General features: G+C 43.3%; 1 protein-coding gene across 4 annotated transcripts in view; it reads right to left on the bottom strand.

The window, feature by feature from the left end:
• Window positions 1–24,380, bottom strand: part of SLC66A2 (solute carrier family 66 member 2) — a 202,314-nt gene that overhangs the window by 124,805 nt on the left and 53,129 nt on the right. For 3 of the 4 annotated variants that reach the window (XM_029590814.1, XM_029590811.1, XM_029590812.1), the window contains exon 4: window positions 24,234–24,287. The exons of the other annotated variant lie outside the window; for it this stretch is intronic. In XM_029590814.1, coding sequence (XP_029446674.1) covers window positions 24,234–24,287 — 54 coding nt within the window. The remainder of the gene's footprint in view (window positions 1–24,233; window positions 24,288–24,380) is intronic. 4 annotated transcript variants of the gene reach the window in all.

Genomic DNA, 24,380 nt, shown 5'->3' with positions numbered 1-24,380 from the left:
TGACAGCTGTTATCTTTATAAGGTAAATCTTAAGGAGCTGGAGTTTGTTATTCGTTTCACCATACTGAAAATGATGCCAGTGACTGAGGCACTTACCTTTTTCACTTTAGTTATGCTCCCTTTTCTGTAATGGATCTCCCCTTAAATGTATCGAGGGTTAATATGAAGTGAATATATTACTACTTACTTTTTCCATTATTTATCCTCTATAAGTCATTATGCAAACTTCTATTTCTGTGTTCTTGACATGTACTCTAAATTACATTAATACTTTTTTTTTTAAGTCACCTGTAATCCTGCATTTCATCTGGAGGCCCCTAGTATCCTTATTGCCCTTTCTAGAGGAAGGACAAGACAGTAAGAGTGTTGCGCCCCGGTGATAGGTCATGGATCGCCCTCCCTAGCTGATATTGACAATACTTTCGTCTCGATCAGCTTCTTACAGCACTACCTCTGAGAGGAACAATAAGCCACGAGAGCAAAATAAATCTGCAATCTTCACATTTACTGCCTACAGAATATTAATTAGGAATGTGATGTTAAATATTTTATATATATACTCCTTGTTTACAGAAATAGAAATAATGAGGCTTGCACTGTCAGTGACAAAACAAGGGGAATTTTCACTCTATGAAAATTTTAAAAAGCTTAAACTGGGATGCAGGTGGCCTGAAGAACTTTCAAAAGACAGGTTTTGTGCACCTAGTTCAAATGCCTGGCTACATAGGTCTGATTTAACTTTGGACAAACAGGTGTAACTTTCAGAACATTAGATGCTTTAATATAATGCTGTTTATGCTCTAATTCAAGACCATATTTTCAAGCTTATAAATATGAAAATATTTTGTCTGAGGGTATTCTAATTTTAAGAAAAGATTTCTAGCATCAGGTAACCTACAAAAATTAAGTGTTGAGGGAGGACATAGATCAGGGGTGGCCACATCCAGCCTGCGGGTATCCTCCTTCCAGCCCACACCTGCACGAGTATCCCAGCCCACAGCAGCAGCATCACTTCTATCAGCCCATGGGAGGAAGTGACTTCCATGGGCTGGTGAAAGTGATATCATTACTGCAGGCTGGGTCAGGATCCAAAGCTTTCTTCCCACGCATGGTGTAGGACAATGCCCCTGCCTCCCTCAACAGAGTGGCTTGCCATTTAGGCCGGCCAAGACATTTGCCTACCCTTGGTACAGATGTTTAAAGATTTTTTTTTTAATTCACTGCTATGCTGGGCATTGCTGGCTAGTTTGTGTTTGGAAATTCACCTAAAGTTAGCTGGCTATCTATAATTAGTGTAAGACTAGATTTATACAATTATCCTTGTGTACAAGGAGAGCCATTTACCTTAGTACTGACAATGAGCTCATCTGTCCAGAAGAGCAGATTACTACAGACTTAGTGCCACAGAGTATAGGGATAAATGGAGTTCACTCTGAGGAAAGAAGAGTAATGGAGTGCCTCAAGAATCAGCTCTGTTGCCAGGTCTGTTCAATATCTATGTGCACAATACTGCAAAGACGTCAGGCGGAAACATTTGACTTTTTTTTGTTTGTTTGTTTTATAAATAACACTAAGATCTTCACCAGAGTTGACATGTGTGAAGGACTGGATTGCATGAGGAGTAATCTAAGAAAGCTCGAGAAGAGGTCCAACTGCTTGGAAGATAAATTCCAATACTAAAAAATGTAGAGTAGTACATTTGGGGCATGAAAATCCAAAGGTGACGTACACACAGTGTGAGGTGAAACAGTAACATCCACACAGTAGGAAAGAGACCTTGGGACAATATCTGATCATCTCAAGATAACGAAACAGTGCCACAAGGCAGCAGCTAGAGCCAGAAGGCTGCTAGATTGCATAAGGAGAAGCATAGCCGGCAGAAAAAAAGGAAGTGATTATGCTATCATATCAACTGCTAGTGAGACTTCACCTGGAGTATTGTGCCCATTTCTGGAGGCTGTACCTCCAAAAGGATACAGACAGTCTTGAGGTGATCCAGGAAATACCTACCAAAATGGTGCAGGACTGCCCCAAAAGCGACATGCAGTGAACCTTAAGGACCTAAATATGCATGCCCTTAAGGAAAGAAGAGAAGGAGGAGATATACTAGAGTCATTCAAATCCCTGAAATAATGCAGAAGTAGTAAAGCTTTTTCAATAGAAAGGATGTTCTAGAACAAGGGGGTCATGATCTGAGGCCCCAAGGAGCACCATCAGGTGTGCATGATGGAGACAGTAACAAGACTTTCAGAGGGCAGGGGATAAGCACAAAGGATCATAAGTTGCAAAAGCTGAAGAGATAGTGAGGCACAACCTAGCAGGATGTGTTTGAAGTAATTAGAATGCCCTACTTAAAAAATTCAACTAGTGCTAGGGTTGCCACAATGAACTGGTGAGTAAATGACATCAAAGATTAAACGGCACCATGTAGCCAGGTCTGTCTGGAAGACTTCAAATACAATAAGGATTAGAAGCCCTAGTGGAAACGTGGGTTTGCCCATAGCTGGGTCTGTCTGGCAGGCTATACAAGGGGCCTAAGTAGATCAGATGCTTGGAGCAATAGTCATGCTAGCATTGGTACTTATTCAGATTATAATAAAGCCTTGTGGTTACACACTGGAAGGGAGGATATAGGTGGAAACTAAGTAGGGGGATCTTATACGTGTATAAGGAGGAAAGGAGGAAGGTGACAAAAACTGTTCTGGATAAGAGTGATATCTTACCAGCAGTCATGCTCTATGACTGTTAGATATCCTTGATGCTATAGACAAGAATAAATGGGCAGACTGGATGGGCCAATTATTCTTCTGCAGGAAGTCAAGGCTTGTATGGCTGAGAGCTGGGACATACCTTTAGCTAGAGCAGTGCAGGCTGGCAAAACCAGGCAGACTGAGTGCTTCAGCTGGTCCTTACCTACTAATATCTTCTACTACATTTGTCCCCTAGCATCAGATATACCCTGGGATACTCTTAAGAGTTCATTTGCTTGATGCCTCCATTTAGTCATCTATTGAAAGACCTTGACAGAAGAGTCAGCTCTAAAGCATAACTTTCTGTTCTGTGTGCCAGAATTCTCCAACAGCCCATTGAAGCAGTGGTGTCAGTTATCTGGCCACAAGGACTATTTAAATCAAAATATTTGATGGGCTGAATTCCTCTTCCCCCCCCCCCCCCCCCACCTTTCCCCACCCAGCAGATCTCTCCCTCTCCTTTCCCTACCCTCTCTGCCCCCTCCCTTGGACTGACTTTCTTACAAAACGGGGCCGGGTGGTCCTGCTCCCAGCTGCGGCTGCAGATTATGAAGGCGCATAGAATGAGGACCGAGCTAACATGCACTCCCATGCTCTGCTCCTTTCTGGTCTCTGTATGGGACACAAGGCCTAGGATCGTGCACTGGGGCTCAGTTCCTGCCCTGCCGTCGCTGGTGCCGCTTTTGAGATCAAACGAACAGGAACAGGCAGCATCTGGTGAGGCAGTGAAAAAGACATTGTGACTGAAATGTCTGACATCCACGAAGTCAAAAGATGACTAAAGCAAGCACAAAATCTACAGAGAAAAAAAAACATTTTTACAAAATTCAAAGCAGAGCAACAGATTCTACACATGAATGAGGATGCCAACCATTTACTAAACATTCACTGGAATACAGAGTCACAAATTATATCCACACACAGCCTTTCAGTGCATGAGTAACTGAGGTCTTCTGCATCCATCTCATCTCGGCGCACTGTCCAGCAGGTATTAAATCAGTGGTTCATTATCTACTCCTTATTTATCTATAAGTAGTAACTTTCAGTCAGAATGCAAATGATAACACATTTGTGCCCAGCTTTGGTCCTTGATGGCTGCAAACTAGTCTGGCTTTCAGGACATTGTTAATGAAGAACTAGCATAAGTTAGAGCTGCACAAAGCTGACATAGCATGCATATAAATTTCTCTCATGCATGTTCATTAGGGATATCCTGAAAACCCAACTGATATGCAGCCCTGAGGACCGGAGCTGGATAATCCTGTGCTAGTAGCATGTGGTCCTCAAATTGCAGCTCTCTAATACAGAGGCTCTCAACCCGGTCTTCGGGACACACCTAGCCAGTCAGGTTTTCAGGATATCCATAATGAATATGCATGAGATACAGCTGGGACACTGCATGCAAATCTATCTCCTGCATAATCATTGTGGATATCCTGGAAACCTGAATGGCTAGGTATGAGGCCCAAGGACAGGGCTGAGAGCCAATACCTTAAAATACTGTAAGTTTACTGAAAGTAACAAAACACAATATGTAATTCATGTCTAAAAAGTAAAACAATCAAACCTCATTTGGGAAAGTACATTTTTATTAAAGTAATCTTTTTGATGCCTTCCTTTTCCTGATTCTAGAGTTGATTATATCATCTCAGTCTGTTTGAATTCCTAGACATGCGTGGTGATTGGGAGCTGGTCAGATCATAGGATGTGTGGATAAAAAGCCCCAGAGGGAAAGCAAATAATTTCACTTTGTTTAGAGTACACTGTGCTTGGTGGAACCGAACCAGTACTCGTCTCTAGTTTCACATTATGGCTGAGGCACAGGAACAGCAAAAGCAGAAATGAAGAAAGTTAGGCAGATGTTGCTAGCAGAATTTCACAAAGCTCTTGGAAAACGAGACACGAAATCTGAATTTGGCCTGAAAATGAAAGTCTCTTTTCACGGCAAATCTCAACAAGGTTGTCAAGCTTCAAGAATATTGTCAAATATCTACCTTTCTAGATCCACATTTTAAACATCGTCTTTTTGACACCGGGCAAAAGGAAGTGGTGATAAAAGGTTTGTCTGCTGCTCCCTGTGCACCAAGTGAACACAACAACAAAACGTCAGCTCCAGACAAGAGCGCGCGTACACTTTCAAGTATCTACGACCTCTTCAAAAGTGGTCCTGCAACTGACTAGGAGGTTTCTCTTCTCCTTTGCACACTGAGCTGGCGTAAAGAAGAGGGAGCCTCTTGAAGCCTGCCCTTAAGGATTTTGGAAAACGTGCAAAGACATAAACACCTTTACTGGCACAAGTGTCTCATCGTTTCTTATGCGGGACAGCAACGCCTCTAGAAAGTGAAAGCCTCTTCTCTAAAGCAGGGAGACCTAACCACTGACTGCAGCACCAGGCCGAGTCCTGCAAATGCTGAGAAAATCATTTTGACAAACCGTAATCTATCCTTGCGTGTGCAATTAACAGGGAGATACTGGAAAAAAGCAGTTTAACGAGGGGCAGAAAAATAGAAAATCTTTGTTTAGGAAGTTTTAGTGTGCAACTGATGTCATGCAAACGTAGCTTCAGTGTCACTTAATTGATGGAAAGAGAAATATCTCTCTTTCTCTGCCCTATTCATTATGCCATAGTTGCAAATTTGTTAGATATACAAATAAAACAATTAAGGTTTAATAAATAGCTTTTAAGTGTCATCTGTTTTTCACTCTTGGAATATTTATTATCCAGTAGCATCAGTTAAACATGTTAAGATTATTACAGTACCTTTTTTTCCCATTCTTTCCCCCATGGTTCTGGGAGACAGAACCTAATAGCAGCAGCAGCCGGAGCTGGTAAAGTGGATTGGAGCTGCTCCAGAGTTGGAGTTCCTGGAGCAGTCTGGAGCCGAGGATCTCTCTTGACTCTGAAGCCAGCCTGGAGCTAGACAACAGGAGCCACTCTGGAGCTGGAGGCTGGCAAAACCAGAGTATTGCCAACCCTACCACCACAATATTTGTGTTAATTGCGACCAGTGCACAGAGTGATCTCACGAGTCCTGCCCCAGCCAGCAGGAAGCTATCAAAGCTTAAACCAGCAGTGCTAGCTAGGTATCTCAAAATATCAGCCCGTCTGTCCTTCAGCTTTGTTTCTTCAGTGCAACTTATTCCTAGGTTTCCTTTCTTTATTTTACGAAAGCAATTTTTTAAGATTTTTATGACTGTGCAATAAAAGGGGCGCTCCTTTTAATGATGGTTAGGTTCCTTCTTCAAAACTCTTCCAAGAACACTTTTTCAGTTGTCTGGTGCTGAATTCATTAATTTACAAATACCGGAGTCAAGAATGTATGGGCTCCCGCTAAAGGCCATTAAAGCAACACCCCCTAATCTACTTAAATCGGTGAAAGCCGGAGTGCCTGCAAAGGCAAAGCTTGCAAAACAAAACAAAACCTCTGTCTCAGGGACAAGATATAAATCAGAATAAAAGGGCAAATTTTTAATGATTTCTTTTCCTCCAATACTAAATTATCTGATTATCTAAAACATTATGGGGCAGATTTTCAAAGGCTACGTGCGTAACCTGAGAAAATCTGCCCCTGCGCGCTGCCGAGCCTATTTTGCATAGGCTCGGCAGCGCGCATAAGTCCTGGGACGCACGTATGTCCCGGGGCTTTGAAAAAGGGGCGGTCCGGGGGCGGGGCCACGGTCCGGGGGCGGGAGCGAGTGCTCCTGCACAACAGACGGCGCGCGCAAGTTACGCCTGCCTCGGGCAACAAAGGTAGGGGGGGGGGTTAAGTAGGGCTGGGGGGTGGGCGGAAGGAAAGTTCCCTCCGAGGCCGCTCCGATTTCAGAGCAGCCTCGGAGGAAACGGGGAAAGCCATCAGGGCTCCCCTAGGGCTCGGCCCAAGTGTGCACTCCCTTGCGCGCACACGTTATAAAATTGGGCGTAGAATTGTTCGCGCCAGGTTGCAAGCCAGTTCAGCAGCAGTGGTGGTGGGGAATTACAGTCCATCTGACATTTCCAACCTGGATTACACAGGCTGTTTCATTACATTACACTTTCAGTTTATATGTTGCCTTACTCCAAACAAAGGAGCGAAGGCAATGTAAATTTCAAAATATATACATTGAATATAGCAGCATATATCAAAAACAATATCATATACAAGAACTAATCAAAAAGCATAACAACTATTCCTTCCTTTTCTCTCCCCTAACAGGAGAAAAAGAAAATCCTACACCAGGGGCGGCCCACCTGCATCTCACAGTATGTGGCTCCCTTAAAATAAAAATGCACTTCCAGCATTAGCAGCCTGCAGGGGCTCAAGGGAAGAAGAGGCACAGTCTGTTGCCATTTCCCTCTTAAAACAGCTGTTTATGGTGGCTGGGGCAGCGCACTCAAGTGTCCATGACTGTTTCCTCCTGCTCCAGCCTGTAGGGGGCGGCCTTGTGCACTGCAGCAGCAGCCCTGACTCACGCCAGACCTGCTTTCCAGTTTTCAAGCTATCCATTAACGCTGGCCAGTTGCAACTCTCAGAGTTTTCAGCATCATAGAGGAAAGAAATCAAGCCCATTAAATTCTGAAAATCCCCTCCACGGGTGCAGCTGGACCACAGAGGGGGGGCCACCGGCTGAGGACTGTAAGAAGATAATTTCAGACAGCTTAGCTAAATCCCCGGAAGACTTTGTGATGGATCAGAACAGGCTCTAATGATTGATGATTATTGCATATAAGTTGAGTAGAGGGACTGTATAAAGGCATGACACTTTCATGTCCTTCAGGAGAGTTGAGATGACCCCAGGGAACACCTGGGAAGATCAAATGCTAAAGACTAATACCAATGCCAATGAGCTGATAAGGAGTTAAGACCTTTGGTGTCTTTTTTGATTTATTATCCATATATTTATAACATTTAGTAAACTAAGTTTCACTCTACCAGGTTATGTGTAGAGTGTTCTATGACATAAATAAAAATATACCCCCGTACAGCCACCGTGCACATTGGTGCTATGCAGGCGGCAGGAATGCAGGAAAAGCAAAACCTGGAGAAGTAAACCCGGAGACTCCCAAAAGTGACAGCCTGCCTGGCGCTGGTAATGTGGAGTCCAAGAAACAAGGCATCTGACTCACCTGGAGCCTTTCCCAGAGCAGCAGAAATCTGCCTGATCTTTGGTGCTTACAGGAGAAGAAACCAGAAGGGACAAAGAACAAAACCCAGCTGGAGCCATTGAACAGAGGACTAGATAAAACTTAAAACAGTACAGTGATAGGTTTTGTTTTTGTCTATCAAAGCAGTGCTCTTATTTTAAAAATTCACATTCTCAACTGTAATTTAATGGGGCTCTTTGTAAGACATGTCAGAGTTTGATTTACTGTGAGAAATATTTTGACACAAACTGAAGTTATTTGAGCTGAGAATATAAACGGCTGGACGGACATAAGAACATGCCATGCTGGGTCATACCAAGGGTCCATCAAGCCCAGCATCCTGTTTCCAACAGTGGCCAATCCAGGCCATAAGAACCTGGCAAGTACCCAAAAACTAAGTCTATTCCATGCTATTGTTGCTAGTATTAGCAGTGGCTATTTTCTAAGTCAACTTAATTAATAGCAGGTAATGGACTTTTCCTCCAAGAACTTATCCGATCCTTTTTTAAACATAGCTTTACTAACTGCACTAACCACATCCTCTGGCAACAAATGCCAGAGTTTAATTATGCGTTGAGTGAAAAAGAACTTTATCCGATTAGTTTTAAATGTGCCACATGCTAACTTCATGGAGTGCCCCCTAGTCTTTCTATTATCCGAAAGAGTAAATAACTGATTCACATTAACCCATTCTAGACCTCTCATGATTTTAAAGACCTCTATCATACCCTCCCTCAGCCGTCTCTTCTCCAAGCTGAAAAGTCAGATTTGTGATCTTAAGTGATCTTTACAGGTAAACATTTTTATTGTCCAACTATATGCCATGATAACCAAAGCAGACAGGATTCTAGGGCTAACTGCTTTTTGCCATTTGTAGGAACAATCACACTAAATCTCATCTAAATTGAGAATTGGGGGAGGAAATTGGGGACGGACTTAGTTCTCTGACCACGAACGTTTTCATTCTCATTTTATTTAAATCTTTTATGGACGCAACTCCACCTTTATTTTAGAAAGCGGATATAACAAAGTCATATAATTTCTCATAAAACAATGATCTATAAATGCAGAATACTGATTTTCAATATGGTCCTTATTTACTATAGCAGGGATGGCCAACTCATAGACAGCCCTCATTACAAAGCAGACAACAAAAGAAATAAAAAATATGTAGACACACGTCGATCCTTTTTGGGAGTGGTACCTGGCCTATGGAACTCCCTTCCGGAAGAGCTCTGCCAAATAACCACTCCCATTTCAGGAAACATGCAAAAGCTTGGTTTTTCCACCAGGCTTTTAATGCCAAACTCTTTCCCTGGGTAAGCATGCACTAAAAAAACAAACTAAACTACAAGTGCACTAGAGTGCCATGGATATGCTGCTAAAATGTAGTATTGGAATATAATGCCGATGTGTTTAGTCCAATGTTAAGCTAGTGGTGGTAATATGTATTTATGTAATGTAAACAGTAATCGTGATTTTAGGTTTACTAAAAATGTTAGGCACCCTTTCAGCGTCAATCTGAACATAACCAGATTATATTATATAGCCATTTCACTATTGTACCATGTCCTGGATGAATTTCTTATTCAAAAAGGCAGGTAATAAATTCAACTAAAAAAAAAACCCCAAAAAACCTTGTGTCTGGTGCGTCTGATGGGGACAGAGTGGGGCGCACTGAAAGAAACTCTGGTTGGGACAGGAAGGGGGGGGGGATTGAGAGAGGGAGACTGGAGGGGATGAGGCCCACCCCAACCTCAGAACGTGTAAAGCTCTTCAGTGGTGTGCACACTCTGGTTTATTGACTCTTGGTTTGTGCAAGGTTGGCTGCCCCCAACCTATATTATTCCGACCACAAAACTACTTTAAATAAACTTTCTATCCTCCCCTTCCCCTTGTGCTTGCTCCCAAAGGAGCAAGCCCTCTTTGGCACTGTGCTCCGCCCCACCCCTCCCCCACATCAGGCCAGCTCTTGCACTCGTTTTTACAATGACATCTGCGGGAGGGGGGGGGAGCATGGCCAGTCATGCAGCACAGCAAGGGCCGGACGCTGCAGCATTGCGGCGGGAGGAATTGGATGGCAAATAATCTCTTTCACTCAACTAACCACGTTAACCTCAAAATTTACCACAATTGGACCGTTGGTAAATCTATAACTAATGTGTGAAAGGTACCAATAAGTCCAGCGTTCTTGAATTTTATAATCAAAGAACCTATGTTAGTTATAAATTACCTTCATCGTATAGTTTTCAAGAATAACTTTAAAACCCAGCCTTATATTTAATCATTGGTCACTGAATGATCATTTTTTAAAGATTTTTTTTTAATTAAGCCACTTCCCCTTGTTTGTGAAAACAGGCTGTACTGTGTGCTATATCACAAGCGAATCTGGATAAATTCTTCCATTCACTTCACTACATCTCTTATTGTAGTAGAAGGCTTCTCTCATCAAGGCCTGACTACACAGCAAATAGTTTAGTCTATTGCTCGAATGAATACATGAAAAGTTTCTATTGCCTGTCACTTGCTTCTGCAGTGCGGATGGGAAAGAAAATTAAAAAAAAACCCAAACAAGCAAAAACAAGCCTTTGGCAAGATAGTTTGACCCCCAAGAAGCATTTCCAACACACAAGAAAAGTCCAGGCTCGGGGGGACGGACCACAGCAGAAATAAAGAAACTGCTGCTCAACTTTTGTCATGTAACACAGCCAAGTCAAAGGCAGTTCCTGCCGCTGGCTGATAACGCTGGTAGAAACGTGTCAGTCACGGAGGATTAAGACAAATAAGAACATAAGAACATAAGAAAATGCCATACTGGGTCAGACCAAGGGTCCATCAAGCCCAGCATCCTGTCTCCAACAGTGGCCAATCCAGGCCATAAGAACCTGGCAAGTACCCAATAATCCTGTAGCAGCTGCCATACAACGCTGCAACGCACGGAAGCCGGCTCAATTCACACCTGAAGTCTTTTTGTAAAGAGACCAAGCAAGCAAGATAGAAAAGCTGCTGAGAGGAGGAGGGGCTGCCTCTGATCCAGAGCACTCCACCTACTGCGAGTGTCCCCGCCGAATCAAACTGCAGGTGGCGCATTCGGTCAGTTTCATGCTGAGGTGGGACTGGGCAGCCTGGACAGTTTAATTCAGGGACCTGAGGATTTACACGGGAGGGCAGCCGGGGACCGCGGAGTTCAGAAAATTAGAGATGAGATCTCAGTAAGGGAGCTGGGATAGAGAAGACACAGCCAGCAGAAACCTGCCTCCGGTGCGGCAGCTGCTCCCATGAGAACCGTCTGCGAAACCTAAGCCGCACCAAAGGGACCGAGTGACTGCCGGCACCGTCTCGAAACTTACGATGAGGTTAATTGTGTCACAATTAACCTCATCGTCAGCATTTGGACTTTATGCCAAACAAAATAAAGGCATAGAAAGAAAGAATAACGTTTAAAAAAAAAAATCAAGTTAATACCGGTGCATTCTTCGCATCTTTTACACCCAAACGACTGCCGTGCATCAGCGGATGCATCGTCCTCAGCCTGCAGCCGGCTCGGCTCTCTGGAGTGAAGGAGGTTACGCTGCAGTATAAAAAAATTACTGGGCACTGGGGCTTGTAAAAGCTTTGAGCCTGCTTTCGGTGTGAAAGATGTACAGGCAGAAACCCCATCTAACTGAAAGTTAAGAGAATTTGTATTTGTGTAAAAAAAAAAAAATAGCAGCACCTGATCTGAGTGAAGATTTTAAGCAGGATTCGTCTGCTTTTTGGGGGGAGAGTTGTTTTTTATTTCACATATTTTCACCTAACCAGACTTTTAGAAAGTCTATAAATAAAACACTCAAGCACACTAAAGGAAGGAGACTAACTTCTGAACTGCTAGTAATTAGGAAAAAATATGGGAACAATCCGAACAAAGGCAATTCCATGGAACATGGGAAATGCCGTGTGAGGTCAGTCCAAGGTCCATCGAGCCCAGCATTTTGCCTCCAACAGGGGCCAGTCTGGGTCACAAGTACCCAGCAGATCTCAAACAGTTGATCTGCTTTACCCCAGGGATAACACATGTGTTATCCCTGGGGGTAAAGCACATCATGTCTGGCACATCATGTGTGACGGACTTTTCCTTCAGGAACTTATCCAAACCTCTTTTAAATTCCACCTGCTATGATAGTCACCTTCATCATGTCCTCTGGCAACAGATTCCAAAGCTTAATTGTTGAGTGAAAAGGTACTTTCTAACGTTTGTTTTAAATTTGGTTGTTAGTTTCATGGCATGTTCCCTTGTTCTAGTATTATTTGAAAAGGGTAAATAACAGTCCTTTATTTACCCGTTCCACCCTACTACTGATTTTATAAACTTCTATCATGTCCCCTTCTCAGCCTTCTCTTTTCCAAGCTGAAGATTCCTAGCCTGCGTAGCCTCTCATCACAGGAGAAGTGTTCCATCCCCTTTTCTCATTTTTGTCGTCCTCTGTACCTTTTCTAGTTCTGCTATGTCTTTCTCGAAAGGGGGGAGTTCAAAAATGTACACAATCCTTAAGGTGCAGTCAACACCAAGGCTCGACACAGAGGCAACGTGATATTTTCTATTTCATTCTAGATCACTTTTCGGATCATTCCTAACATTCTATTTGATTTTTTGATTGCCGCCACACACTGAGCTACAAGGGACCCCAAGGTCCATTTCCTGGATAGTGACTCAATACAGAACCCAGCATCGTGTACCTGTAGTAGGGATTATTTTTTCCTATGCGCATCACTTTGCATTTTTCCACAATAAATTTCATCTGCCATTCGGTTGCCCAGTCTCCTAGCCTCACGTCGTCCTGCTGCTCCTCGCAATACGCGACTGCTTTTAACATCTTTTACCAATTGTGATATCTGCAAATTTGATCACCTCATTTTCTTCCCTTTCTGGATTATTTATGAATATGTTAAATCAATCTCCATTTGGTAAAACTGACCATTTAATCCTACCCTATGTTTCCTGTCTGCTACCAATCCACAACAGAGCACTACATTCGATCTCATTACTTTTTAATTTCCTGAGGAGTCTCTCATGGAAAACCCTGTCAAATGTTTTCTGAAAATCCAAATACACCATATCGACTGGCTCACCCTTTTTTATACCTTTATTTATATTTTCATAAAAACATTGGCAAGGCAAGACTTCCCTTGTTGATTCTTCACCATTAAGCCATGTATATCTATATTGCCAGTGACTTTGCTTTTAAGAATGGCTTCTACTAATTTTGCCCTGCACCAATGTCAGATGCTTTCAGGAATGAGGATGTGGAAAGAAAGCTTCTATTTTCAGATCTGGCATAGAAAACACTGGCGATACATCCACGTAACCTTTTTATGTCACATGCCAGGTGAGTGGCCACAATTATGGCAATGAGGCCCAAGGCACAGTCATAACAAACAGAGGTCGGTCAGACAAGGTCACAAGAAAAATGCACGGCAGGTGTAGTGATAAATTCCTGGGGAGGGGCTAAGGGGTATGTCTTTTTTTTTTTGGTTAATACTTGGGGACTATGGAACTGCTCATTAACATTTATTTGACATATCCAGCTCAGACTCCTGCTCCCTGGGATAGTAATGCTGCATAGAAACATGAAATGTGATGGCAGCTAAGGGTCGTAAGGCTCATCCGTGTTCCCAATTTATCTCCTAGTGCAATGTCAGAGACCTCAGGTGACCACTGGCTTTTCCCAGAGGCACCGCCCTATAATGAGAGCAGCTACATCACTACTGTTACTGGGACATCAAAGAAAAAGGAAAAGAGAAAAGTCTTACAAGAGAGAAATGAAAAATAAATACTAGCACTACCTAGCCCACAGCCAGTGTGTGGCAATGCGTTTTATCAAGATACGCCCTCTCTCCTGGCGTGCAACATCTCTGACACATTTCACAGAATCCTGCCAGGGTAAGGAAAGGGATCTTAAGTGCTGAAGGGCATGAAATGGTCTTGGTGCTTCAGCGAGTTGAACAGTCATCAAACTGTGATCTAAGCCATTTTAAATCCAAACCTATTGAGGGGGAAATGCTGAATGATTTCCATACACAAGAGCAAGGCTGTGCGCAAACACTTTTTTTCTGAAAAGCTTAGAAAAGGGAGGCCAAGACCCTGCCTGTTCTGCACAATGACAAACTTGGTCACCCAACCACAGCCACTGCATTCCCTTCTCCTATGCTTCTACCTAGTTCTCAAGCATTTGTTAAGAAAGTGTAGATAAGCTCTATTTTTCAGGGGAATAAGCATTTAAAAGCACATAAGAATTACCTGGTACCTAAACAATTGACATACAGCACCTACAGTAGGTAGGTACTACTCAGAGAGAGAGAGAGAGAGAGAGAGAGAGATTTAGTCTTCATTTTCCAGTGTCTGCTTTGCACATCAGCGGCCTTATAAACTGAGCCTGGAAATGCATGAGCGCCCTCAAGTGAACCAACACATCTATTTCAGCCATCCACGGAAAGATTGTACACAAAATTACAGGAAACACACTCTTCCTTTAACATTTGTGGAAAGAGAGCTGGGTTCTTTTCTTCAGGTTAACGCTGCAAGATTTAAGCTGTGTGAATATATACTTTTGCTTTTATATCTACTGGATAAAAAGACTAATCACAACTAACATCGTGTTTAGTTTATCATTTGCTTAACTGCCTTTCTAACAGAAAATTCAAGGGTGAACAGTAAAAACACACGGCATCCATTCCGAGATAAAAAAAAAATAATGTACATAAGAAAACTTCAGGAACCAAAATTGTGTATTTACCTTTAAAAAAAAAAAAAAAAAAAAAAATATATATATATATATATATATATATATACAGTGCTTTGAAATCGTAATAACTTATGTCCTGCAAGGGAAAAGTAATTTACCCTTCAGTCAATCCTCCTTACCTCAAACAAATATCAAGCCACAAGGCAAGCACCGTTACACATTCTGTATCATCAGAGGTTTCTAGGCATGAAGAGGCCCGGAACAAAGAGAGCAAATCTAAAAGGATGGACGCCAAGGAGATGTACATATGAGGGGGAGTGGCATTCGTTTGTCGAGGAAACTGTGTGTCCGACACACGCACCCCTTCTGCTCCAGTCAGCGAGGACTAAATCACTTTCCCGCACAGTAACAGGCTTGAACCCTAATCGAAACAAACAAAAGCAAATCCTCCCCAACCACCCCCGACATTGTAAACTATCAGATTCAACTGCAGAATCCTGACTATCGGGTCAGTCCATTCCCTGGTCTGTCTGCTGGTATGAGATCACCGACAGACAGACAGACGCATGGACGGACACCTTCGCTCCATTAGGCACAGGCATTCTTTTCTTTATTTTGCAAACTTCTTAAAAAAAAAGGAAACAAATACTTCTTGACCTCTATGGGCAGGAGCGGATGAAGACAAGCTAACAGACCAGAACCTCATACAGAATAAAGCAAGTCTGTAGCTGTGCTGCTGGATCGTTAGACCCTTCTTTTATTCTATTTAACTTTCCGGCGGAGCGCACTGTTAACCCGCGTTTGACGCGCTAGCTTTACCCCTTATTCAGTAAGGGGTAATAGCGCATCGAAAATGCGCGGCCAAACCCCCCCCCCCCCCCCCCGAACCTAATAGCGCCCTCAACATGCAAATGCATGTTGACGGCCCTATTAGTTATTCCCGCGCGATACAGTAAGTAAAATGTGCAGCCAAGCCGCACATTTTACTTTCAGAAATTAGCGCCTACCCAAAGGTAGGCGCTAACTTCTCCGGGCACCGGGAAAGTGCACAGAAAAGCAGTAAAAACTGCTTTTCTGTGCACCCTCCAACTTAATATCATGGCGATATTAAGTCGGAGGTCCCGAAAAGTAAAAAATAATTTAAAATAAAAAAATTTAAAATCAGCCCGCTGCTCGAAAACTGGACGCTCAATTTTGCCGGTGTCCGTTTTCCGAACCTGTGGCTGTCAGCAGGTTTGAGAACCGACGCCGGCAAAATTGAGCATCAGCTGTCAAGCTCGCTGACAGCCACCACTCCTGTCAAAAAAGAGGCGCTAGGGACGCGCTAGTGTCCCTAGCGCCTCTTTTTACTCCGGGCCCTCATTTGAATACTAAATCGCGTGCACAGGAGAGTGGCCTGGGCACTCGCCCGCTCTCTTGCAACTTTTACTGTATCAACCCAAATGGCAGAAAGATAGAAAGCGACAGCAAACACGGATTAGAGACTACCAGGCATCTGGATCCCACAGCCCCTGCATACTAGGGCATACAAAAACTTTTTACAGGATTTCTAATTAAACTGTGCTGCTCCAGCTCATTTCCTTAGTTATATTTTAAAGAATATGATGGCAGGTGAGAACTGCCCAAATTTCTTGCGTGCCATAGTCCATGGAAGGGTAACTCTGGTCTTCAAGGGCCCCTATAAAGGTCAGACTTTCAGGATATCCCCAATGAATATGCATGAGAGAGATTTACAAATATGTAAATCCATTTTGTGCACCTTTATGAGGGATATCATGAAAACCTAACCTGTTAGAGACTGTCAAGGACCAAAGTTGTCCACCCCCTGCTGTAGACCCCAGGTGATCTCAGGCTTTGCTTCACTTCTTAGTAGCTAGGAACCCTCTGTACTTATCCCTCTTCAATTCTGTTCCTATTATGATCTCAATTTCTTCCTCCGGAAGGCTGCACCGGGCATGCGTTACTCCTGAAACTACCCTCTTCGGAGTTTCATATCATGACCTGATGTTTTTCTTCATCCAACTGTACCAAGTGTCCATATTTGTATGACACAGAAATGTGTGAGAGAGATGCTGGCAAGCAGCACAGCAATATAACTTTAAACTGAATGATGCAACAAGGATCCTGACGCATGGTTGGATTATTCCTGTCCTCGAGTGCCGCACACAGGTCTGGTTTCAGGATTTCCACAACGAATACGTATGAGGTAGATCTGCATTTGTGACGGGGCTCTGCCATGCGGTAATTTTCCATCAATAGGTAGTGGGAGAGGTTTGGAGATTTTTTGAATCCTCCCATAGCAATAATCCCCACTTTTTTTGGGGGGGAAGGATTCTAGGGGTATATAACCCTTTGGAGCATGCTCATTTCTTTAGAGGGAAGGCGAGAGAGGAAAAGCGGCTGGAGATCACCCCTTGGTCTCGAAGCAAAAGAAACAGGAGTAGGAGTTGGAGGTTCTTCACAGCCTCACTCCTTGAGGTATTTGATCCAAAGGAACAGAAGGATGTTTGCTGCAGATTGCAGTGGAGAATTTGGAACTGTGACCAGTCTGGAAGGATGAGCTTCCCCCTGATATCCAGAAAAGCCGGAGCATTCTTTCTTTTTGCCCAAGTGACCAGGAAAACAACAGTGAAGAGAAGGGTGAGCTTTAGCCTCTCTGCCCAGGCTGCAAGTGTAAGGCTGGGGTGAAGAGAAGCTGAAAGAATTAAGGTGACTTTGAGACGTTTTGGATTATACTTTGAAGTTTCTTTTGAACTGTTGGAATTTTTGCGAGTCAGTTTGCTGGACTGGGGAATTTTGCTATTTTCTGCCCATGGGGATGCTGGAGTGGTACTCCTCTGTATCCTACCTCTCAATGGGAAGGAACAGCAGCTTGGATTTAGATTTAGATTCTGCAGCAAGGTGGAGACCAACACAGAAGAACCAAGAGAAAAGGTGGCCGTGAGTTTGTCATCACTTCCATTTTTATGTTATCATCTTTGCTTCCGAGTTACATTTTCATTTTCCAACCATGGTACATTTTTTATTGAACACTAACTGGGACTCTGGATATTTTATGTCCCCCTCCTAAGAGAGTGGATATGAAGGGTGACGGTCCTTTGGCACCAGGGTTTGGGGGTTTAATTTTGCTGTGGTTCCTGGGTCTCCCCTGCACCTTATTGGCACCCCAGAGCCAGAAGCTGTGAGAAGAAGGGAATTTTCCTCAAACACACCTAGCGCCCTGAAGTTTTATCATCTTTCCCCCTTCCTCCCCCGCCAGACAAACCCCAGCAACCGTAGCCCCGGATTAAGCTAACCACCCAAACAGGGGTACCGCTACAGATACAATGGAGGCAGTGCATGAAAATCTCTCTCATGCATATTTATTATGGATATATCCTGAAAACCAGATCTGTCTGTGGCACTCCAGGACAAGTGTCTGCCTACCCCTCTCCTAAAGCAAGCCAACATGGTTAATCTTAGGCTCATGCTGCACTCTGTCCTGCATAGTCCCACAGATGGAAGACAACAGCCTATTAATCACAGACATAATGATGCATGCGCTCCACTGTCATTTCCTTTCACTAAACAGATTAGATTGCCCTTTGCTAACTGTTTGGATGCAGGTTTATGCTTGCTTGTTATTAGTCACAGGTGCTTCCATTCTCTTTGCTAAGGACCTCTGACCCCTGCTAATGGCATTAATCCTTTCTGTACTCAACTGGTGTTTTTCTAGCAAGATTTTTTAATAACACAAATAGATAAGTCACTGAAGATGTACTCTTAGTACAAAAACAGAAATTATGGTGTTTTAAAGGTCAGAGTTAAATATTCATACTTAAGTGATTTAGCATATTGCTATGTCTTGGGAAAACAGAACAACTCCTAACAACAACAACAACAACAGGAAATAACAGTCTGAAAACTAATTGCGTGTCTGAGGCAGGGTGGGGGAGGGAAGGGTAGAAGATAATTAATCTAAGTGGGAGAAAAACATGAATATTTGATTTCTACTCATTTTATCCCTATTTTCACACTGATGTCACCCCCACATTGCAACTCCTCTAAATCAGTGTTTCTCATCCACTGGTCCATGGGCTGGCACCTGTCGCCAGTCTGCAGTTCTGCCAGTCTGCAAAGCAATGATAACTGAAGGAGGATGACGAGGCTGCAAAACCTGCTCTGCAACCGCACACGCAGCACTGCAGCCTGCTCCACAGCTAGCAGAGACTTTTCCTATCCTCCCCCACCCACCCAACAGAACATTTTTTTGCCAGCTGGGGCCAATCCTGAGGCCCAATCTCTGGGTAGGCAGTAGCCACAGGCACACAGTGCATTCAAGAAAGTATTCAGACCCCTTCACTTTTTCCACATTGTGCTACGTTACAGCCTTAGTCTAAAATGGATAATATGCATTTTTTCCCTCCTCAACCTACACACAATACCCCATGATGACAAAGCGAAATCAGGTTTGTAGAAATTTGTGCAAATTAATGGTCGGCGGGTTCGAAAACAGATGCTCAATTTTGAAGGCGTCCGTTTTCCGAACTTGTGGCTGTCAGCGGGTTTGAAAACCGATGCTGGTAAAATTAAGCGTCGGTTATCGGACTGCTGACAGTTGCCACTTCCGCTAATAAGGAGATGCTAGGGAAGTGCAATTGTCCCTAGCGCCTCCTTATTAGCGCCCGGCCTCATTTGAATAGAGAATCGTGTACCTAGGAGATGTGCCTGGGCGCGCATTGGGAGAGCAGGTGCTCAACTCGGAGCGCCGGCTGTCCTGCACATTTTATTGAATCAGCCTGTTAGTCTCCTGCCAGCACAAGAACGTTTGGTTGAAGCTGTTCCTTTCCCAGAGATTGGGTCTCATGACCAGCCCAAGTCAGCGGGTCAGAGATATTAATTGTAGTAATGTTACTGGCTGGCTGAGGGAGGGAGAGAAAGAAAGGGATCTATCATCTTTTTTTTGGATGAGCAGGTGACCAAAGGGGGAGGGAAAGAGCGAGGAATCTTTTTTTCAATTAACTGGTGGTTGGCTAGGCAGAAAAAGGAGGTATTTTTTTCTTATCTGAGGACAATACTGTTGGCTAGCTGAGAGAGAGACGAAGGTTTTTTGGTTTTGTTTTGTTTTTGGGGTTGTTTTTTTTTTAATAAAAGCAACATTTTTTTAGAAAACAATTAGAGTGTAAGCTCTACAAAGCAAGCAAGTTTCTTCTGCGTATCTGTACAGCACCATGCGCATCTGGTAGCATTGCAGAAATAGCTAATAAGTAGGAGTAGTTTATGCATGCTGGCTCCTAAAACTTTGTTTCAATTTACTCGACAAAAAATATTATGGTTATAATACATTGCTTTGTAATAACCAACATAATTATCATAAGGCTAACAAAAAGAAAAAGGAAAACAAACTATTCTTGGTAGTAACACAGGGCTTGGGTTTATCTAAGGCATTTGCTGTAGGCACACAAGGAAAGAAAAGTTCATGGTAAGTCAGGCCTTCAGGGACTGCTGACTTACGTTCCTCCTATTGATCCTACACCTACTTATGCTCACAGATGTTAGGAATATGACTATGTTGCCTCAAGAAAATCAGTCACAGCCTCAGCATATTGTAAAAATTATTTTTAAAGTAGATGAGGTTTGTTAAAGACAAAACAGGCTGCCGAAAAAAATGATCTGCAATGCTATAGGATATGGGGTAGCTAGGCTGGTACCAGCAGACTACAACACCCTAAGAAGAAACCGGATCGATGCCAGCATGTTGGTGATGGCCAAGTAAGTTCATAGGGACATAGAAGGCCGGATGTTTGGGCAACAGCCTTAGGAGTTTTGGTGGCTGTTTTAGATACTTACAAAGCCTGGTGGTAAGCCATGAGGGGAGGGCGGATAGGACACTGGATTCAGTTCTGGCAAGTCCGCTGAAGGACCAGTTCAATAGATGTTTGGAGATTCTTCATAAAAGGGGGGAAGGGAGGGCATAAAGCATCAAAGACTTACTGTAACTGGTTTGTTACTATCGTAAAGCCTCAATGCAACTTCTAAATCTCTATATCGTTCATTTATGCAAATGTAACTGTGGCTTTGTTTTCAGCATTGCTCCTTATAAGTGGTATTGTTTTTGATCTCTTTGATGGAAAAATCAATAAACATATTTAATATAAAACATCTTAATTGTCAAAATGTGTTCTAAACCTTATAAAGCTCGATTTGTGAAGATCAATTATGTAAACCCCCAATTAGCTTTAAATCAAGCAAATTGTTCATGCTATTTCCCACGGAGCCAGGCTCCTACACCTTCAAAGAGAATAGTCATCAGGCGAACCATCAGACATTGCTACTCACTGCTGCTTATGCAATTTCAGAACCTTCAAGACGGTGTCTCAATATTGGGACTTTCTCTCTCAAAACCTTCCTCAAATTTTTAGTTGATCTTGGAGCGATTTTAAAAAGCTCTATGCTGCCTCCACCATGGTAATATTTTGCATCTGACTCTTGTGCCACACTTAGGGGTAGATTTTCAAAAACCTACCCCTGCCTGCGCCGAGCCTATCTTGCATAGGCTCGGTGGCGCGCGCAAGCCCCGGGACACGCGTATGTCCTGGGGCTTGCAAAAAGGGGCGGGGCCTGAGCCTCCAGGCACAGTAGCCATTTGCAGTTGTACCCGGGATCGCGGGCTGGCCGTCGGCCGGCGCGCGTAACTTCTTCAACAAAGTAAGGGGGGTTCTAGGTAGGGAAAGGGAGGGGAAGGTGCAGGGGGGCAGAAGGAAAGTTCCCTCCGAGGCCACTCTGATTTTGGAGCGGCCTTGGAGGGAACGGAGGCAGCCTGTGCGGCTCAGCGCGCGCAAGTTGCACAATTGTGCACCCCGTTGCGCGCGCTGACCCTGGATTTTATAACATGCACGCGCAGGTTATAAAATCGGGCGTAGATTTGTTCGCGCCCGGTTGTGTGAACAAATCGGCGCCCGCAGGCAGGTTTTAAAATCTGCCCCTTAATTTTGCTGGATATGTAAGTGGAAACTTAATGTTTCTCTTGGCCAGTTCACTGCATGTGGTTGAGTATTCTCTTCTTTTCGCAGAGACCGCTGCAAAAGAATCCTGAAACTTGAGGATTTTATTTTCCTGGTACTGCAAATTTCTTAAATTTATTTAAGGTTTCTTATATTTTATTTAAGGTTTCTTATATACCGAGGCACGTTTGCAAAACATCACCTCGGTTCACAATGTAACATAACTTAGCAACAAGCTTTACAATAATAACATTAACAGGGGGAGTGTTAACAGGGGTAGGAGATAATACAGGACTTATATACAGGAATTATATACATATGTACATGTTAGTTTTAACAAGGGAGTTAAAACAAGGCAGTGAAGAAAATTAGCAGGGGGAAGAAAAAGATGGATGGGAGGAAGAGGAGAATTATTAATTATTATTAATTATTAAACTTTCTTAGAATCTCTGCTTTATGGGCGAAATTTAGAATTTTTGCAATAACTACCCTGGGCCATGATCAGTTCTCCAACAGCAGTCCTAAGTGATGGGCCCATTCTCCCACCAGTAGGCCTTGTACTGCCGTTAGCTCCACAGCAGTTGGTAGCTATTCCTCAATCATCGCAGGGAGATCTCTTTCCGGCAGCCTTTCCGGGAACCCCATTAAATGCAAGTTATTTCGCCTTACCGTGTTTTCCAGGTCTTCCAGTTTTGCTTCTCTTTCACTCACTGATTTTTTCTAATGTAATAATCGTAAGCTTTAACGCATTTAGCTCGTATTCGTTATTACATCTTCACGTCTCTACCATGTCTACTTGGCTATTAAAGGAATCGATCCAGTCACGTGCCTCCTGATTTTGACTGAAAATCTTTTCAACTTTATTTTCTAAATCTGCTCAGCCGCGTTTGCTGGCGCTTCCATTGTCTGCTCACTCAGTCTGCCTGCTTTCATTTCTCCACGTGGCTCGGCCATTTTAGGGTCTTGTGTTCTATTTTTTTTCTTTGTCCTTTTTTATTGGCCTAGTTGTCATTTCATCCAAAAATTCCAACAGCAAAGGTTCTTACGTTTTCAGCAACAACCTATTTCAAAAGCAGTTATCAAAGAGTTTCCGAAAATGCAATTTGTTTTGTAATTGTTGGGGATGACACTCAGAGCTCAGCGAATCTGCATCTGTTTAAGCTTTACCGTATCAAGGGATTTCCCCCCCCCCCCCCCCCCCCCCATTTCTTTTCCTGGTATTTAACATGGTAGCTTTTCTGTGACTTTTCTACTAATTGAGCAGTCCATGGAGCATTGCTCAAGACTTTTTAGATGATAACACTCTTTTGGCTATTCATCCATGACTGACATTTTGTCTGGAAACCTCAGAGCTGATGATCTCAGGAGTAGGCTGCATCACCTTCCACAAACAGCTTAGCAGCCTAGAGATAGGAAGTGCCTTCTCATCACAGGATGTGCTTCCAGGTGGGGTGATTGGCTGAGAAAACCGGAGGACGCAGAGTTAGAATGTGTGAGGGGCAGCAGGGATCGAATCTGCAGCCCCAGGTCTTCAAGGCCAGGGGATCCTGCAGTGGAGTCACAGGGACTCTTAATTCACCAAGAACTCTGCAGAAAATACTAAGCGTTCTAGAATTAGGAAGACGAGACTCCAAAGGCTCCCTACTGGACCAGCATTAGGTGTGTCCCAAATAGAGGGCTATCTATAAGGAGCTCTAGCCTGACACACCTTTGTTGGTCCAACATTCTGCACAGAGTTTGCTCCCTGATATACTGTTGTCTGGCCGTGTTCTTGCGTTTCCTGGTCCCCGTTCCTCAGCGACACAGTCCTGATCTTTGGTCTTTCCTAATTCCTTCTTCCTGATTCCATCTGGAAAGTTCTGGCAGCTGCGTGCACCCAAGAGCTCAAACCACAGGGAACAGCGACTGCTCCAGGCAGAGGTTCTCCAAGGTATGCTCCTGCCTAGCTATTTATTTTATTTATTTATTTAAATTCTTTTACTATACCGATACTCAAGACACGGTCTTATCGTACCGGTTTACAATAGAACAGGGGAAACCAATTAACAACTATATAGAAGGTAAAAATATATTTTAAAAAACTATATAGCTACTCTTCGTCCCCAGCGGAGCAGACCATGACAGTTCTACTTGTACCTTGAACCTCTTTCTTTCAAGGCTACTAATGCTGTTTCCTTAGCTAGGTTTGTTCCCACCCACCTGTGCCTTAGTGTGAGATGTAATGCATAGGGATGGCTGTGGAGAAGAGAGGCAATGATGGCACAGGCCATAGCATTTGGGGGGTGTAGCCAGGATACTGAAGCATCAAAAAAAAAAAAAAAAGTGAAGATGAACAGGATAAAAAGTACCAAGAACCAGATAGTTGTCTTGAAGCGAAATGTCAAATACGAACACCCTTTCCCCTTCAAAAAAAAGGATTCCTGAAACCCTCTGAAAGCATTACTTCCTTTTGTTCCAACATCAAGTACTGGAACAATAGGAAATTAAATAGGAAGAAAGAAAGCCTAACACGAAGAGACCATCAGTGCCTGTCACATCCAAATACCAAATGCAAAACGAGCCATCAAAACTAAAAATTTAAAAAAAAAGAGCAAGGAGCTAAAAAAAAAAAAGAAAAAAAAAAGCCTCATGCAGTGTGGGTTTGTACAGTACATACCCAAAAAGGATCTCTTGGCGTGAGCTCTGAGTTCTTCATCCTTACTATCTGTGGCTATACATAAAAAAAATTAAAGAACAGAAGAAGAGAAGACAAAAGAGACAAGTTTGATATAATGCATTAACCAATATAATCACTTACTATAAC

This window comes from Rhinatrema bivittatum, chromosome 2 (assembly GCF_901001135.1).
Source record: "Rhinatrema bivittatum chromosome 2, aRhiBiv1.1, whole genome shotgun sequence".
In the NCBI taxonomy this organism is placed as follows: Eukaryota; Metazoa; Chordata; class Amphibia; order Gymnophiona; family Rhinatrematidae; genus Rhinatrema; species Rhinatrema bivittatum.
This window is presented reverse-complemented; position numbering and strand designations above follow the sequence as displayed.